Raw genomic sequence first — 18,802 nt, 5'->3', positions numbered from 1 at the left:
TAATTAAAAAAAGAAAAACCTGGAAACAAGCAGTGTATTTAAAAATACCATAGTCCTAGGTTTCTTGTAGGAATCCATATAAGCCATACTGGAAAATGTATAACTTTAAAATATGTCAACAGCTTGAAAGGGAAAAAACTATGCAATCATCTGAATAGATGCTTTAAAAATGAATTCAACATTTACTGCTGATTTTTTTGTTGTTGTTGTTAAAGATTTTATTTATTTATTTGACAGAGAGAGACACAGCTAGAGAGGGAACATAAGCAGGGGGAGTAGGAGAGGGAGAAGCAGGCTCCTGGCTGAGCAGGGAGCCTGAGAGGGGTTCGATCCCAGGACCCTGGGATCAGGGCCCGAGCCGAAGAGCTTAACAACTGAGCCACCCAGGCGCCCCCACTGCTGATTTTAAAAAATTTAGTTAAAGGGAGCTAGCCAGATTCCTTAGCATGATTTAAAAAAAAAAAAGAAAAGAAAAGAAAAGTTTATTCAACTTTTCAGTAATGGTAAAAACAATACAGGGATTTCCATTAAAATTAGAATTAAAATAAAAATAGCATTCTTTCCCAACTACTATATTGTTCTAAAAGTCCCAGCTAATCAATCATAGATGAAGCAAGACCATTAGCATGATCTGCAGATGATATTATCTAAACACAAAAATTAGGAAAATCAAAAATAAGTTAATGGAACATTAAGAGAATTCAATAAATAGTTGGAACTTAACATACAGAAACCAAAATAAATACCTTTAGACCAGAAATAATCAGCTACAAATTATAGGAAATATAATTGGAAAATTTCCCAATCATAAAAGGAAAAAAAAAAAAAAGACTCAATCTGAGGAATTTTAGCAGGACCTGTTATGAAGAAGATCAGCAACCTTTACTAAGGGAAATAACAGAAGACCCTGAATGAATAAAGAAAAAATACCACATCTGTGGGTGGAAAAATACAATATTATAAGAATATTAATTATTTACAAATTAATTTCCTGTAATTCTAATTAAAACCCTAATGAGATTTTTTCAGAACAGTTTCAAATATGTATATGGAAGAATAAACCAGTGAGAATAGCTAAGTGTGGAAATGAAGAACAATGAGTAGTAACTTATTCCACCAGATACTCAAATATTTTATAAAGCATTTTTAATTAAAACAGTACAATAATGATGTATAAATTGATGGAGAAATCAATGAAACAGAAAAGAGCTCCCCAACCGAAACAGTCTCGTGTCTATATAAGCATTTAGCAATGACAGGAGCACATCCGTGGCTCAGTCGGTTAAGCGGCTGACTCTTGGTTTTGGCTCAGGTCTTGATCTCCCAGTCATGGGATCGAGCCCCACCTTGGGCTCTGTGCTGCGCGGAGTCTGTTTCAGATTCTCTTCCCCTCTGCCCCTTTTCCCACTCACACACATGCACATGTGTGTGCGTTCTCTGTCTCTAATAAATAAAATCTTTTAAAAAAAGAATGTAGCAATGATCAAGATTGCATCATAATTCAATATGAAAAGAAATAGTTAAGGGGCGCCTGCGTGGCTCAGTTGGTTAAGCAACTGCCTTCGGCTCAGGTCATGATTCTGGAGTCCCGGGATCGAGTCCCACATCGGGCTCCCTGCTCAGCAGGGGGTCTGCTTCTCCTTCTGACCCTTCCCCTCTCATGCTCTCTGTCTCCCATTCTCTCTCTCAGATAAATAAATAAAATCTTTAAAAAAAAAAAAAAAGAAATAGTTAATCATGCTTGGTTATCTATTTGGGAAAAAATAATTTAACTTTTCACTTCAATCATATGCCAAATACATGTGAGATGGGCTAAAGAAGAAAGGCTCAACTTGCTGAAACACAAGAAGAGGGACACTCTCCAAAAGAAGAAGTATTATTGGCACAACCTTCCTGGAGAACAGTCTGGGGAAGTCTATCAAGAACCTTAAAAATATTCATGTAGGGGCGCCTGGGTGGCTCAGTCGTTGAGCGTCTGCCTTCAGCTCAGGTCACGATCCCAGCGTCCTGGGATCGAGCCCCGCATCGGGCTCCCTGCTCCGCGGGAAGCCTGCTTCTCCCTCTCCCACTCCCCCTGCTTGTGTTCCCTCTCTCGCTGTGTCTCTCTCTGTCAAATAAATAAATAAAATCTTTAAAAAAAAAAAAAAAAAAAAAAATTCATGTAGTTTGACTCTGCAATGCCTCCTCTGGAAATCCTTCTGAGAAAAGCTATCAGGTATGATACAACAATATAAATAGATTCCTTACAAAATAAGTGAGCTATACATTCAACTCATACAGTTGGAATGAAAAGGAACAGAGCAAATCCAAAGAAACAATAAGAAATAATAAGAGCAGAAATCAGTGAATTGGAGAACAAAAGGAAACAACTGAGAAACCGAACAAAGCCACATTCTGGAAAGATTCCTACGCTCTCTGGCACAATTGATGAAAGCAGAAAAAGACGGAGGGAGGGAGGGAGGGAGGGAGGGAGGGAAGGAGAAGATGTAAAACAAAATACACAGTAAGAGAGGAAAGCAAAACTACAGAAACAAAAAAATTTTAAATATGAGTATTATGAACCACACTACACTAATCAAATTGAAAACCTACATAAGTGCATAGATCCCTGGAAAGCTACAAAATGTCAAAATAGGTACAAGAAGAAATAAACCTGAATATAAACCAATAAATAAATTGAAACAGTAGTCTAAGACTTCCCCTCCCAGCTGCTTTCCCAGGTGACTGCCAATCACTCAGGTTTTTACTGATGACAATTCGACTCTTTTCATTTCAAGAACTGCGTCAAACTGATAGGAACACTACAATATATGGATCTCTTTTAGGTGGGAGCGTTAACTCTTTCAAGGTTACTGCATGGCAGATCTCATCTTTCCTCATGTTAAGTGTACGCAGAGGGACATAAAAGTGTTTCTACATCTACTGAACCACAAGGGCATAAACTTGACACAGTAGGTCTGGATTAGCCACAACACTGCAGAGCTCAAGGGGAGAAGTCACCAAACACAGCAGATCACCACCACCCCATCCCAAGTACTTCCATATGACTTAGAGATGCTCTACGCCTGGTAGAGTCGGGAGGAAGAAGGGGTGTTCTGTTCAGTCCCTGTTGTGAATTTACCAAAAGATTCCATTTGATGAAGGCCATTAGAATCAGCCTGCTGTCCCTAATGGCCTGACAACCCTGCTTCCCCAGACAGAGTGCAGTGAACAGGATGCCTGGTCCACACCCAGAGAAAGCAGCCATGCAGATGCCCACTGGTGGCATTTCACTTAGTGGGTAAGTTTTGAGCCTGTATTATGTTCTAGGCACTCTATTTGCTCCAGATACAAACACCCCAAAAAAGTTTACAGAAGAGACAGTTTTCCCAGTGACCTACTTCTTTCATGCAGCTAAGTAGCACTTTTTCCCAAACTAGACAGTAAGACATGGAGCCAAGAAGACTTAACATTGCACCATTAAACATACTTTGGCAAGACAAGGGGATCCGGCTTCCATGAGCTGAACTGGCAAAAGCATTAGAGAAAGAAGACATTTCTTGGGAGTAACCTGAGAAACACTTTGGCACTGGCATTTAAAGGAAAAACAGGATAAAAGAAGCTTCAGGCTAGGGAGTGGTCACTAATAAGTCAAACAGCATGACAGCCTCTGAATCAGCTGAGGTGCAGAAAAGCTTCATACTATCCACAGAAGGATCCCCTCCCACCCATCCCAGCAGCCAGCAGCACACAGAAAGGAAACATTTTATTCCAATTTTTGATAAAATTTTAAAATTTTATAGTAGAATAGACAAAAGGGCCTCCCCTTTTAAAGCGAGGTGCTTTAGGAATTAAATTATCAATAAATATGAGTGGCAGAACAGAACAAATATTGGGTCTCGAGTTGGACACCTCTGATTTTAACCCCAGTTCCATTAGAACTTATTAAATGTGTGACCTTAGACAAGTTATATTTTTCAGCCTCTGTATCCTCATCCGGGTAAAAAACGTACAACACCCATTGTAATAGACTCCTAAGACGACGGCCATAAATTCCATGCACATACATGCTGCTCCAGCCATAAAGAGGTGTAGTCTTTACTCCCCTTGAATCTGGACTAGAGCTGTGATTTGCTTTCACCAATAAATGAGGCAGAAGTGAACTGTACAACTTCCCAGGCTGAGCTTCAAGAGATCTGTAGCTTCTGCTTTTGTGTACTTGCAATACTCCCTCTTGAACCCAGCTGTCCTGTTATAAGAAATATAAGCCATGTGGAGAGCCATGCAGAGAGAACCTCTGCATGCTAGCTGACAGCCCCCAACTGAGGTCTTGGCTAGCCACATGAGTGAGCCACCAGATGATTGCAGCTCCAGCTAACAACACACACAGCGGACGACCTGCCCTGCTGAGTCCAGTAGAGGTTTGTTAAAAACAAACTCATGGACAAAGACTCACAAAAATGAGTTAGTGTAATCCATAACATCAACAAGCCAAAAAAGAAAAACCAATGGTCTTATCAATACAGGCACAAAAAGCATTTGACAAAATCCAACACCCATTTTCAAATAAAAACTCTCAGCAAACTAGAAATAGAAGGGAACTTCCTCAACTGGATTAAGAACACTTACAAAAAACCTACAGTGAACATCATACTTAATGGTCAGAAAGCTTTCCTGCTAAGATCAGGATAAAAGGCAAAAAAAGTGTCCCCTCTCACCACTCCTTTTCAATATCATAATGGGAGTCCTAGATAGTGCAATAAGAAAATGAAATAAAAGGTATACAAAATGGAGGGCACCTGGATGGCTCAGTCAGTTAGGCATCTGCCTTCAGCTCAGGTCATGATCCCAGGGGCCAGGATCGAGCCCCGCATAGGGCTCCCTGCTTAGCAGGGAGCCTACTTCTCCCTCTCCCTCTGCCATTCCCCCCGCTTGTGCTCTCTGGCTCTATCTCCGTGTCAAATAAATAAGTAAAATCTTAAAAAAAAAAAAAAAAAAAGGTATACCGAATGGAAAGGAAGAAATAAAATTGTCTTTGTACGCAGATAATACAAATACCTCTGTAGAAAATCCAAAGAATCTACAAAAAAACTCCTGGAACCAGTAAGTGATTATAGCAAGGTTACAGGATACAGGATTTATATGCAAAAGTCAATTACTTTCCTATAGATCAGCAATGAACAAGTGAAATTTACAATTAAGAACACAATACCATTTACATTAGCACCCCCAAAAAATAAAATACTTAGGTATAAATCTAACTAAATACATACAAGTTATATGTTAGGAGAACTAGAAAACTCTGATGAATAAAAAAAAAAATTGAGATATTCCATGTTCATGGACAGGAAGATGACTCAATATTGTTAAGATGTCAGTTCTACTCAACTTCATGTATAGATTCAATGCAATCCAAATCAAAATCCCAGCAAGTCCCTTGTGGATACTGATGACATGATTCTAAAGTTTATATGGAGAGGCAAAAGATCCAGAATAGCCAACACAATATTGAAGGAGAAGAACAAAGTCAGAGTCACCCAATTTTAAGACTTACTATAACGCCTCAGTATCCATGAGACTGTGGCATTGGTGAAAGAATAGACAAATAGAGGAATAGAAAGCCCAGTAAAAGACCCACATAAATACAGTAAACTGACCTTTGACAAAGGAGCAAAGGTAATACAACACAGGAAAGATGGTCTTTCAACAAATGTTGGACCTGGACATCCACATTCAAAAAAGTAAATCTAGATGCAGACTTTACACACTTGATAAAAATTAACTGAAAATGGATATTATAGATCTAAACATAAAATGCAACACTAATTAACTCTTAGAAGATAACATAAGAGAAAATCTAGATGCCCTTGGCTCTAGCAAGTACTTTTTAGATACCCAAGACACAATGTGTGAAAGAAACAATTGGTAAACTGGACTTAACCAAAATTTAAAACATCTGCTCTGTAAAAGACGCTGTCAAGAGAATAAGGTGACAAGCCACAAGCTGGAAGAAAATATTTGCAAAAATCATTATCTAAAATATACAAAGAACTATTAAAACTCAAGAATAAGAAAATAAACCATCCAGTTAAAAAGTGGGCAAAAGACCTGAACAAACACCTCACCAAAGATGATTAGATATATATGGCAATGAGCATATGAAGATGCTCCACATCACATGTCATCTGGGAAATGCAAATTAAAACAATGAGATACCACTACACCCCTACTAGAATGGCGAAAATCTGGAATACTGACATCCATTTATGGAAAAGACTACTGACTGGCTGCTAATACCCATTCTTTCCCCCTCCATTTATGGAAAAGACTAGCTGCTAATATTAGCAGCTGATTAGCTGCTCATACCCATTCTTTCCTCCTCTATAATAGAACCCTTAAATTTAGCTCAATAAATGGGACTTCCAACCAAAGATTACATTTACTTGCTCCCCTCACAGTTGATGTGGCTACAGGACTGAGTTCTAGCAAATGGTATGTCAATGGGTACGACGTAAGCAACTTTCAAGTCATACTCAGAAAAGAGGAGGGCTTGTCCTCCCCTTCCCTTCCCTTCCATCCTTCCTTCTGGGAGAAAAGTGAACATGACAGTTGGAGCTGAAGCAGCCACCTTACATCATGAGGTGAAGCCACATGACGAAGATGGCAGAGGGACATGATAGAAGGAGCCAGGCTCTTTGATGCTGTCTGGACACCATATGAGCCTTGGAACAGTTATATTGGAGGCTGTGTTTCTGCTGCCAAGCCTATCTTCGAAGTAATATACCATCTCGTAGGGCTGTTGTAAAGTTCGCACGAGACAAGGTACATGGAGTATCTAATATGGTGCCTGACATAGAGCAGGGTTGGCTCCCCCACATGGGAGCTCAGAGGCTCCAGCAGGGGAATACAACTACTTGGCCAGCCTGGACAAAAGAACAGTCCTCATCTACTGTAGATGGTCTGTCTCTGCACCCAAGCCCATGGCCTTGAGTGGGACATATGTAGAATGGGAGAAAAATCAATCCTGGGGATACATATCAAAATCAGTCCCAGTGATCCATAAGGAGGTAGGTGTTCAGAGCAGAGCACTCTCACCTGTGCTTCTCCAAATCCCCGTTTTACCATCTTAAGTGACTTTTCAGCATACTCTCCCGCCAAACTCCACACATAAATAGGAAATGTCTTTCACAGCCTTTCCCTGCTTTCTGATCTAAGCTCACCTCCTACCACTGTCCCCTCACATTCTATACTCCAGTCCCACCGAGTGGTCTGTAGTTGCCAGACCATGCTATGCTTCCTCACACCCCAAAGTTTTGTCCCTTTGCCTACAAACTCCTCTCTTTCCACAGATCCTCTGACATCTTCCCTACTCGGCAGGCTCCTGTTCTGTCTTACAACAAAATCGTCGTAAGTAATCATCATCTCCTCTAGGAAACCATCCCTGATTACAGAAGAGACCATGATGGTCCCTCCTCATTTCTTTCTCCCATCCTTCCATAACATGGGAAGTCTGAGTGGTGCATGGCCACCAAGCTAAAGATGATGTTTCTCAGCCTCCCAGGTGTGTCCATAAGACCTGGCACTGGCCAAGTGGGGGTGAGCAGAAGTGATAAGGGTAACTTGCTGAGCTCTCCTTAAAGGACAGGAGGATTCTCACCCCCCTTCCTATAGGCTGGAATGTGGATTTGGTGATGATTCTTCTTCAACAAGCATACAAAGCACTAAACACAGCAGAACAAAAGGACAAAGGAGTCTAGGCCTCTAATACCGTGAGCTCCCTCCACATGTCTGAGAGCAATGATGATGGAAGAAAGATGGAAGAGGTTACTGCATATCACCTCCACAGCCTTCAATAGCCATTGAATCAAACCCTCCTCTTACAGGATCCACTCCAAGATCGAGGATTGTGGTGGAAAATAGCACTGACTCAGATCATGGACTCAAAGTGTCCCAGAGAGGGGAAAGCAAAGCAGGGGCCAAGTCATCCCCAGCCCATTAGACAATCTTCCTGAATTTTCTACCTCTGAGTACTTCCTTCCCCCTTTCTTTCTTGATAGAAGGTCAGGAAAGTTGGGGCCTTACCTCTGGAAGCTTTGTAAACTTCATAGAAAGAATATAAGTGGAAGCCTAGTGAAGCAAACAGGTAAAAAGACAGTTCCCATCGGGGCAGCATTGTTCCTTGTGACAAATCGTCCAGGCAGACACACTGAGAGTTTCTAGGAAGAGAAACAGATATAAAGACATTAAGCCATAGACATGACACTAGGAAACAGAGCATCCTATCAGTTCACTTGCTCTCTCAGGGACCCGTCACTATTTCAGGCGATACAGATATAACACCAGTTATACTTCCTTCTGCCAGTGACCTTATGCATCCTGCATCCAAAATACACGCACACGCACAAACACGCACACGTACACGCCCACGCCCTACCTTCCTTGGGATGGGCAGGTCTCCCCCATGAGCTCCCACAGCCCCCCATCTGCCTCCCATCAGAGTGCACACCAGACAGTCATGTGCTCAATGCCGGACACGCCTGCCTCCCTTTGTGGGGTGGGCCTTTGGAGAGCAGGGACCATGATCTCTGAGTCCCCAGTACCCAACACGGGGTGTAGAATGTAGCAAGAGGGGACTAGTGCTCCATGAATAATAAATGGCTTTAAATCCTGAATAGAAGAAAAGTACAGATCATCTCCAAACCTGTTCTAAGCCAACAGCCTTAACCTCCTCGTTCTCCCCTTCAAATGTCATCCCATAGTTGTTTACATGACTAGGTGCATGAAAACCGCCATCTTCCATCTTATGTAAACTTTTTTTTTTTTTTAAGAATTTTTATTTATTTATTTGAGAGAGAGAGAGAGAGAGAGAGAGAGAGAGAGAGAGCATGAGAGGGGGGAGGGTCAGAGGGAGAAGCAGACTCCCCGCTGAGCAGGGAGCCCGATGTGGGACTCGATCCCGGGACTCCGGGATCATGACCTGAGCCAAAGGCAGTCGCTTAACCAACTGAGCCACCCAGGCGCCCCTTATGTAAACTTCTTAAAGGGAAGTGATAACCTGACCCCCAGCAGCTGTGGCAGGTCCCACAATATTTAGTCTACCTTCTTACACAGTAATGGAATTTTTAACTGAAGGCATGAATGCTAAGCTCAACTATATAGTGTAGCCAAGTGTGGGCATTTGAATAGCTCAGGCTGTAAAGCTGTGGCCATGCCCTTCCTGGTGGCCAGAACTGGGACAGCCACCTCGGGCCAAGAGGTGAGAGCCATGTGGGAAAACAAGATCGAGGAGCCTCCGTCCCTGACTCCATGTACCACCCCACCCCCAAAACTGCCCCAGACCATTTATATCTGGACTATTACATGAAAGAGAAATGCACTTCCAGGTTGTTTAAGCCTCTGCTATTCTCGATCTCTCTCTTACGGCAGCCATGTCTATATTCTAAGTATTAGAGCAGGTGATAGGAAGTCCTAAAATTCTGCAAATTAAATAATCAGCTCTCCAGTAACAAAGAGTTAGTTAAATGCTCTCAATGCTTTACTTAAGCCTCTCAAATATGTCTCACTGTAGATGCCAAATTAAAATAGGAGCAAATTTTAAGCCCCAAGCAAGCACTTCTCATATGGGACAGTAACGCCAAGAATCAGAATTCACACATCTCATTTTATTTTCACAACACCTAGTGAAGAAGGTGGAGCAAGAGAGAGAGGCATTTTACAGATGACAAATGTGAAGAACAAGGCCACACGGTCAGAAATAACTGAGCCAGCGCTCAAATCCAGGTCTTGGGACCACCGAGACTCCATGCCTCCCCTCAGCCAGAGCCAGCTCCATTAATGCCAGTTTACAAAGTTACTTGTCCCTACAGCCTGGCTCATAATCCACTACGCACAAACTCGTCTCTTCAAGCTCAGAGAGACAGAGCAGAAAAATATGCAAACTTTGACTTTCATAAAATAGGAGGTCAGAAGTCAGCGGTCCTCCACCCAGAGTACCTACTGGTAATGACCTAAAAGTTGCTCAGGCTGTTTGGTCTCCTGCAACCTAAGGGATCCAGAAGGCACTTACGTTTTCAATCCCAAACACTCTCAAGCCCTCAACACCTTCTCAGGTCCCCCTGCTATTTTTCAGAACCATTTCTAGCTTTAAACATTTTTACTCACACTTTATTTTTAAATGCCTGGCATCTCCTAGAATACCTGAGAATTTCTTTGTGGAATTTTGTGGGAATAGCGTAGTCTTCCCATTAGTGGGAAGTTACCTTTAACCTCTGGGTTTTATGGGTCTCTTTTCAAAGGATATTGGTATTATATTGGATGGCCTCCTCACCTCCATTTAGAATATGTGATTAGCAAAGTCTGAACCCCTAAAAATGCTACTGAAATGTGAACATAATCTTAGAGATGAAAGTTATAGAAGCCCTGCTGTTTAGAAGCTTTCCAGAGACATTCTCTTCTAGGACAATTCCTCTGCATTAATTAACTGTGGGGAACCAAAAAATTCAGTGTTAAAACGTTTCCCTTTCTGGTGCTCTTAGCTATATTGTGCACGTTTTGCAGACACCTACACAAAGATACATAGTAACGAGCAACAAAGCAGCAGAGCTGAATCTTCACATTAAAAATGTGGGGACTGGACCAAATAGCCTGCACCTGACAGCATGCTAGGAAAGCCTGCATGAAGCAGATGGCGGGGCGGGGGAGAGTCAGAGTGCGGGGGGTGGGGGGAGCTCTGCCATTTAGTGGTAGAGGAACTTGAGTGGGTCAAACCTCTTAGATAGGTTTCCTCACAGGGTTATTGAATTAAAATTTAATGTAAAATACTTATCTAAGGCCTGGCACCAAGTAAGTGCCCCCAAAATATTAGCTATGATCTGTCCAACAGGTCCCGTTAGTGAATTTAATTCATCAGAAGCCTACCTCACCAGAGCTCTGGTTTTCTCCCTGATCTGATGAAATTTCACGGCCCCTCCGTGTGGCGTGGTCATCCCACCTGCTGCCAGGCTTCCTTCAGCAGAAGGGCATCCCCAGAGCTCTCACTCAGGTCTCACGTGTTGTCCACACCCAACCCAACCCCAGGCCACCCCGACAGCAAACAAACTGTTGGCCGCCCCTTGGGGGTCACCTGGACAGCCTTCTGCCCAGCATCTCTTCTTCACCACTTCTTTGCTTATCCCCAAGGGAATGATATGCATATTCCCACTTGTCTTGTTTCATCACTCACAATCCCAGGAATGCCACCTCAAAACACCACCACCACAGACACTCACATGTCATCCTTAACAGATCTTTCTTCCCTACACCTCTCTTTTCCGCTCTTGACCACCTATCTCAAGAAAATTCCTCTCCCCAGTGCTTTCTTCTGTATTCATTTCAGCTGTGCCTTCAGAAAGCAAATCAGAGTAGGTATGTTTAAAGGATTCAATGACCCAACAGTATCAAAGAAAAGGCAAGTTGGACACTGGGGAATATAACTAGAACTTTTAAGTGTCCAAATCCATACAGGTTCCTAAACACTCAGAAAAATTCTCAAATTTCTATTTCTCGTTCTCTAAACAAGCATGCTCTTCTTTAGGGATAGGCTATCATGATAAAAATCAAAGAGGTCCTTACTCAAATGTGTAAGTAATGCTTCTTTTCTGTTGTTCATGCACAGATCCCGTCCTGCAACAGCATTATCAGCTTAGTGGGTATCTGCGAGACAGCCCAGAAACTAATCACCATTTGTAAATTACTTCTACAGGAAAAGCCAACAGATAGGAGTACAGCCTGTGTTTAAGTAAATGCCTACCTGATTAATCTACGTAACTGAGGCTGTACCATTGATCTGTGAGAGCTAAGAAGAGATGCCAGGATGTGTGATGGGAAAGGGATGGGTCTGAGAAGTCTGCCGCCTTAGTGGGAATACTGGTCAGGACTGTGAAAAAGTACAAATGTAGATAGTGGAGGGGGAGGGAGAGCAGGAGTCATGTAGCAGAGGGTCTTAAACATAAAGTATTACAAGTTTGGCTTTGATTTGCTGAAGAAACCTCAGGCTTATGAGCCAGTACATTTAACTATTTGAATGAAGCTTCAGGAAGAAGCCCTTTGACAGTGTGGTAATCTAGAGGCAGGAAGGGCAGCAATTCGGGAGGAAGTAGAGAGAAAGTGCTAGAACCAAGCAACACAAAGAAAAATTAAGTCCTTCCTGGACAGGAAACCAGTCCAGGAAGCAGTAGGATTGAAAAAGAAGAAAACAATAACAGCAACTCCAAAGCTGTAAGATCACAGTATCTCAAAGCTAAATGTTATCGACAAGAATAGAATATTTGAGGTAAATGAAGACAAAGAGAGAGAAAGTACATTTACTATTAGGTGTTGGAAGGAAATCATAGCAGGTTCCTCTGGGATCAAAGGGAAAGAAGTCAGACTGGAGTAACAAGGAATTTTACCTACATATTGGGGTGTAAAAGCCCCTGAGGCTGGGTATTTCAAAAAAGTATTTATCTGGGGATTATAGAACTCAAGAGGCCCACAGAATAAAATCCTAGCTGTAAAATGGCAGCTAACAGAGTTTTTTCCATACTGAAGAAACATACATTTGCATTTACTTTGTAATTTAACACTCCACCTGCTTTCAAAGATATCATCTACTCTACTCCTCTCCAGGAGGGCTAACAGTTAGCTCTTTTTCAGGAATCAGAATCCTGCTCAGGGAAAGCCAGCGATCTGCCCAAGCACACAGAGAAGCCAGTGATGGGGCAAAAACCAGAACCCAATTTCCCAGCTCCCACTCTTTCACAGGCAGAAATCCTGCTCCTTAGTCTTGGCAGAGAAGCACAGCTCACTATGCCAAAGCCAAAAATGTGCATAAACATAACTTCTGTAAGATGCTTTCCCCCAGCAATTTCCAATATCACTTCAAATGTATCTTTATTTTTGATGCATGCTACAAATGGATTCCAACACTTCCATTTTAAATGTTTTCTACTGCTTGGTCTTGATATATCCAGTGTGAATGAGCTATAACCACACCCCAACATGCACCAGAGGACTTTCAAAACAGCACTCAGCACTGAGCTAATAATCCTTAGGTACCAGCATCATCATTGTTACTTCTACCAATTCACGGTTGCTCAATGTCCTAAACTGAAATTTTCCTCTACTTAGTTTTCTTATACTTTAGTAACAACTGTACTATAATAAGTGCTATTTATAGGCTACCTATGCCAAGCAAGCACTTTACAAGTATTACCTCATTTAATCTTCATAACAACTTTTTAAGGTTGGTACTTTTGGTACCCTCATTTAACACAAAAGAAAACCAAAGCCCAGAAAGGTCAAGAAATTTGCCCCAGATCACACAGCTGATAAGCAGCAGGGCTTAGCTTCAGACCCACCAAGTCTAACTCCAGAGCCTTCCCTCAGCCACCTCCCTATTCTTACGAGATTGATTTTTTTCAATGTCTATGATGAAATCAATCCATTAGGGAAGCTAGAAGTTATACAAGCTACATACAAGCAAAAGAAAATTTTAAAGTTATGTGTAATTTAGATACTCCCTAGGAAGAAAATTTGTAAATCAACTAGATATAATCAAAACACACATGAACCATCTAACTCATACTTTCCTTAAAAGATTGACTGAAGACGACAAACTAAACCAATTTACTCAGATATAAGAAGGGAAAGTCAGCAGTTACATAGAGATAAGGGCAGAGTAAAATTGAAATAATTCTAAATTTAGGAACAAATGAACACTCTGGAAATCACAAAGTAATAAAAGCAAAAAGAGCACACGTACACTGAACTGACAATGGCTTTGAAGAGAAGCAAAGAGTAGGGCGATATTCTAGCACATTTGGAAAAATTAGGAGACTTGCTCCTTTCTAGGGCCCAATTTGATGAAACAAACTTATTTTGCAGAATACAAATTGGAGGACTCTCACGAGGAAACCCAAATCCAGACACACTGTGTCCTCTCACGTCAGTTTTCTCCAAACCCTACTCAGGAGTCTTACAAAGAGTCTTCTTCTTTTACTATGTAAGACTAACAAAAAACACTTCTCCAAACCCAGAAAGGCTTCACTAACACGGAGCGATGATTGGGTGGGTTGGAGGAGGTCCGCTGGACTGGGCAGAATGTCTAATTACAGAATATTTTACAATACCTGCACGACTTCCAAACATGCACCAAAATATCATGTATCAGTCATGTCTCACTGCACCATAAACCACCCCAACATACAGTGGCTTAAAACAACAAAGATCCGTTTTCTTCGTGATTCTGTGGGATGGCGATGTGGGCCATTCTCCTGATCTTACCTGGCACCACTCTCGTAACTAAGTCACCGCACAGCTCAACAGGGACTGGAGGGGCCAAGAGGACCTCACCCCCACCTAGCAGCTTCTCCTCTAGGCAGGTCTGACCCTTCACAGCACGGTGGCTTCGGGGGTTCAAAAGAACAAAGACAGAAGGGGCAAGGTCTCTTAAGGACCAGGCTCCAGAATTCACAGAACACTTTGTTGGTCAAAAGACCAGTCCAGATCCAAGCAGGAAGAGAAGAGTGATTCCATCTCGTTACAAGAGAGCACAGCAAGGGCACCTTCAAAGGGGGCAGCAACACAGCCTACCACTCCAGTATGTGAGAGTCACTAATACATAAATCCTAGAAAGTTACTGGGAAAACTGCAGTTCACAAGGGAGCTTTAGTACATAAAATGTTGCAAAAGTTGATTATTTGTATATGAAAAAAATAGTTATGTCCCCCAGGTCAGAATTTCAAAATCAGTAAGGACTCTACTGTCATCTGATCTAATCTCTAGCCAGTTTGGGAATTTCTTTTACAATAACCTACCTGACCATTTCCAGTAACATCAAGAGGCAGAGAAACTTTTTCTAAGCAGTTCTGATTATTATCCTGTTGTTTCCTCAAACTGAGTCAAAAACTGCCCCCCTCTATTTTTTAAAAACTTTCTGCCACTAGTCCAATTGTACCTTCTGGAACTAAAGGCATGGAGGCACGGTAATGCGATTCTTTAGAGATGGCTGTGGAGCCAAAGTTCGAATCCCAGCTTTGCTACTTCCTAGTTGTATGCCCTAAGACAAGTAGCATAACCTCTCTATGCCTCAATTTCCTTATGTATAATCAGGGATAACAGTCAGAGGGTTGCTGTAAGGATCAGATGAACTTACAAAGTGATAGGACAGTGCCTTGGGGACAGTAAGTTCTAAAATTCTATTCTTTTTGTTTTTAATGTTATTGCTATTATACTAAAAAGGCTTAATTATTCTCTCCAATAATACTCCTTCAAATATTTAAAGATAATTAATGCCACACACTCCATCCCAAGCCCTCTTCCAGGACAAACATCCATGATTTCTTCTACCATTTCTTCAGTGACCTAGTTCCTAGACCCTTTACCATTCAGTCAGTTGTCTTTATAGTATAGGTATCTAGACCTGAACCTAAAACTCCAGATGTGGCAGAGAGTACGGCAAGACCATCACTTCTATTCTTCCAGAAACTGTACTTTAAATAATGAAATCTAGATGCAGTTCTTCATTCAACAAGTATCAGTGAGCTCCTACTGAGATTCAGGGAACTGTGTTATTTGTGAAGACAAAATATAAAATCCCATCTCGGAAAGCCCCCAAATAGGGCTCTCCCAGAAATGTCCATGTGTTAATCCCTGGAACCTATAAATACAGTTCCTTACAGAGCAAAGGGATTTTGCAGCTGTCATTAAGATGGGGACATTATCCCTGATTATCTACATAGGCCCAGTACAATCACAAGGGTCCTTCTGGGAGGGTCCAAGACAGAGAAAATGGGATAATGAAAGCAGAGATTAGCGTAGTGTGCTCTGAAGATGAAGGAAGAGACCACCAGCAAAGAACTGAAGGCAGCATCAAAAGGCAACAACAAAAAAGTCTGCCCTAGAGCCTACAGAACTTCTGACCTCCAGAACTGCATGATAATAAACTTGTGTTGTTTTAAGCCACTACGTTTGTAGTAATTTGTTACAGAAACAATAAGAAACTAACATACCACACCTGCCTGGTGGGAGAAAAGTATCTAACTAAAAGGGTTTACATAAAAAAATAAAATCAGAATATTTTTAATCCAACTGTTACAAAACTTAAATTGTAAGAAAATTAAATCTAAAATAAAATTTTGTATTCAGTTAGCACCTTGACATTTTTTGGCTTCCACCTCACACTGATAACAGTCTTAATATCAAACAAAGCTCTAGGTCTTTTTATACAAACTGCCATTAAGCCAGACCTCTGCTATTAGAGAGCACCGGAAAGGAGTCACTTTTATAAGTCCCTAATTCACAAAAGCTACTGATGTGCTATTATACTGTCTCCCACGAAAATTCTCAACCTACTTTAAGCTTTTTTAATCACCAGGAATCATGCCAACTACATCTTACACTCCCCAGATTAGGGGCATCTGAATGAACCAAAGATTTTATAATATACTATTTTAAGTAAACTTTGTATTAAAATGTACTTAAACTTAAAAAAAATTAAGACTTTCAAAAAGCAGATTCACTCCAGTCATTGCCACTCAGATTAAAAATTAAGTTCCTCAAAAGTCCCCTAGCCTGATTTCTATCATCTTATTCATTGTGCCTGTTTTTGAACTTCATATAAATGGAATCACACAGCACTTACTCTGTTGTGTCTACCTTCTTTTTATTCAGCTCTATGCGAGGCTCATCCACATTGTATGTGAGACAATAAACAGTTCATTCTCATTACTAAAGAGTAGTCCATTGTATAAACTATGCAGTTATCCATTCTACTACTGATGAACATATGGGTTGTTTCCAACTTGGGGCCATTTTGAATAATAGTGTTCTGTACACTCACTGACATGAGTTTCAGTGCCCATATGCCTTTACTGTTGTGTTTATCCAAGAATGGAGTCACAGGAGAGATCTATGTCCAGCTTTAGTAAATGATAGTAAATGATACACCAATTTCCAGAACAGCTGCATCAGCAATGTATGAGAGTTCCAGTTTGCCCATAACCCAACCAGGACAGGTATCCCCCACTTTCTGAAAGGTCAGGTTATGCCACTTCACTTTTTACAAAAGACCTACATTCGTAGCTATTTTTGTTAACCAAAAGAAATGCGAAGATTTTCACTTTTACAAAAAAAAAGGGGGGGGGGGCAAGAGGAGAAGATGGCACTCAATATTTGTTTTGCAGCCAGCCCTTAAGGAGGCAGCACACATCCCAAGCAGAGGAGTGGCCCCGAGCTCCTTCCCGGGGAACTACACTGAGGATCTCAGCATCACATCACCAGAGACCCTGAACGGTGTCTGTGAGCATCTGTGCTTAGTCTTCATTTATTCTCCGCATCTACCAGCGAGATGTATCCTAAGATATTAGAAAAGCTTAAGAGGGGTTATTTTTGGGGTCTGGGAATGCTCAAAAATTTTCCATATAAATTAATGGTAATTGCTTCTTTGCTTCACACCATTTCTGCTTTCGAAAGATTTCACGGGAATGCTCTGCTTTTGGAGAGCAGGGGAAGCCTGTATATACTTAGCACTCACTCTGGTGACTATATAGTGGTAGCCCATTCTCACTTTAATTTGCATTTTCCTAATTACGGATGAGGTTAACCATCTTTTCATGTGTTTAAGAATTTGGATATCCTCTTTTAGGAAGTGACTTGCCCATTTTTCTATCGGGCTGTCCATTTTTTTAATGATTTGTGGAAGTCGTTTCTACATTGTGGGTAGGATTTCTGTATTGGATATATGTATTACAAATATCTTCACCCATCCTGTAGCTTGCTTCCCACTCTCCTTATGGAATCTTTAAATGAACAGAAGTTCTTACCAATCTTGTTCCTTTATAATTAGTTGCTTTTTGTGTCCTGTTCAATAAAATTTTGGCTGTCCCTAGGTAATAAAGATATTTTACTTTGCTTTCTTCCAGAAGCTTTATTATTTCAGCTTTCACATTTAGGTGGGTAACATATCTTAATATTTGTATATGGGATGAGGTAGATGATCAAGATTCATCTTGTCCACATGGAGATCCAGTTGGCCCAGCATCATTTACTGAAAAGGCCATCGTTTCTCCAGTGCACTATCGTGTCACTTTTGGCACCAACCACACATACATGTGAGCCTGATTATGGATTCTCAGTTCCATGGTCCATCTAGCATTGGGCCAATACCATATTAGCATATTATGTATTGATCTAGTCATCCGAATTTGCTTTTTCTTAGATTATTTAGAATTTCCAAATAAATTTTAGAATTGGCTCATCAACTTCTATTTTTGAGAAGACATCTGCTGGGATTATGACTGGGATTGTACTAAATCTATAGTCTTATTTGCAGAGCAATGACATACCCTCCATTTTTTAAATCTTTAATTTCTGCCAATAATGTTTTAGCTTGCAAAAAGTTTTTATCATGAATCGGTGTTGAATTCTGTCAAAATATTTTTCCCTTTTATGTGTATGTGGTTAAATTACATTTGATTTTCTGATATTCGCCAAATTTTCCCTCCCTAGAATAAGTCCAAATTGGTCATGGTTTAGTCTCCTTTTTATAGACTGTTAGACTTGATTTACCAATACATCATTGCTAAGACTTTCACATCTTTTTTGTGAGCCTGTAATTTTCTTGTAATGTCCTCATCAAGCTTTAGTAACAAGCTTATGCTGGCCTCATAAGAGCAGCCACGGAGTGTTTCCTCTTTTTCAATTTTTAAATGGACTATTTCCCTTACAAAACCATGTAGGCTTGGAAATTTTGCTTTGGAAAGGATTTTAACTACAAATTTAATTTCTTTAATAGATACAGGACTAT

The 18,802-nt window shown here is 40.9% G+C and overlaps 1 protein-coding gene across 1 annotated transcript in view; it reads right to left on the bottom strand.

Annotated features, from left to right (window-relative positions):
- HHAT (hedgehog acyltransferase) overlaps nt 1-18,802 on the bottom strand; it is a 333,533-nt gene that overhangs the window by 297,527 nt on the left and 17,204 nt on the right. Inside the window, exon 2 of the mRNA XM_032393120.1 lies at nt 8,062-8,195. Within this exon, the coding sequence (XP_032249011.1) occupies nt 8,062-8,195 (134 nt within the window). The remainder of the gene's footprint in view (nt 1-8,061; nt 8,196-18,802) is intronic.

The sequence above is a fragment of the Phoca vitulina genome, unplaced genomic scaffold (genome assembly GCF_004348235.1).
Source record: "Phoca vitulina isolate PV1807 unplaced genomic scaffold, GSC_HSeal_1.0 scaffold71, whole genome shotgun sequence".
Taxonomy (NCBI): domain Eukaryota; kingdom Metazoa; phylum Chordata; class Mammalia; order Carnivora; family Phocidae; genus Phoca; species Phoca vitulina.
Note: the sequence above shows the minus strand (reverse complement) of the source record. Positions and strands in the feature narration are given on the sequence as shown.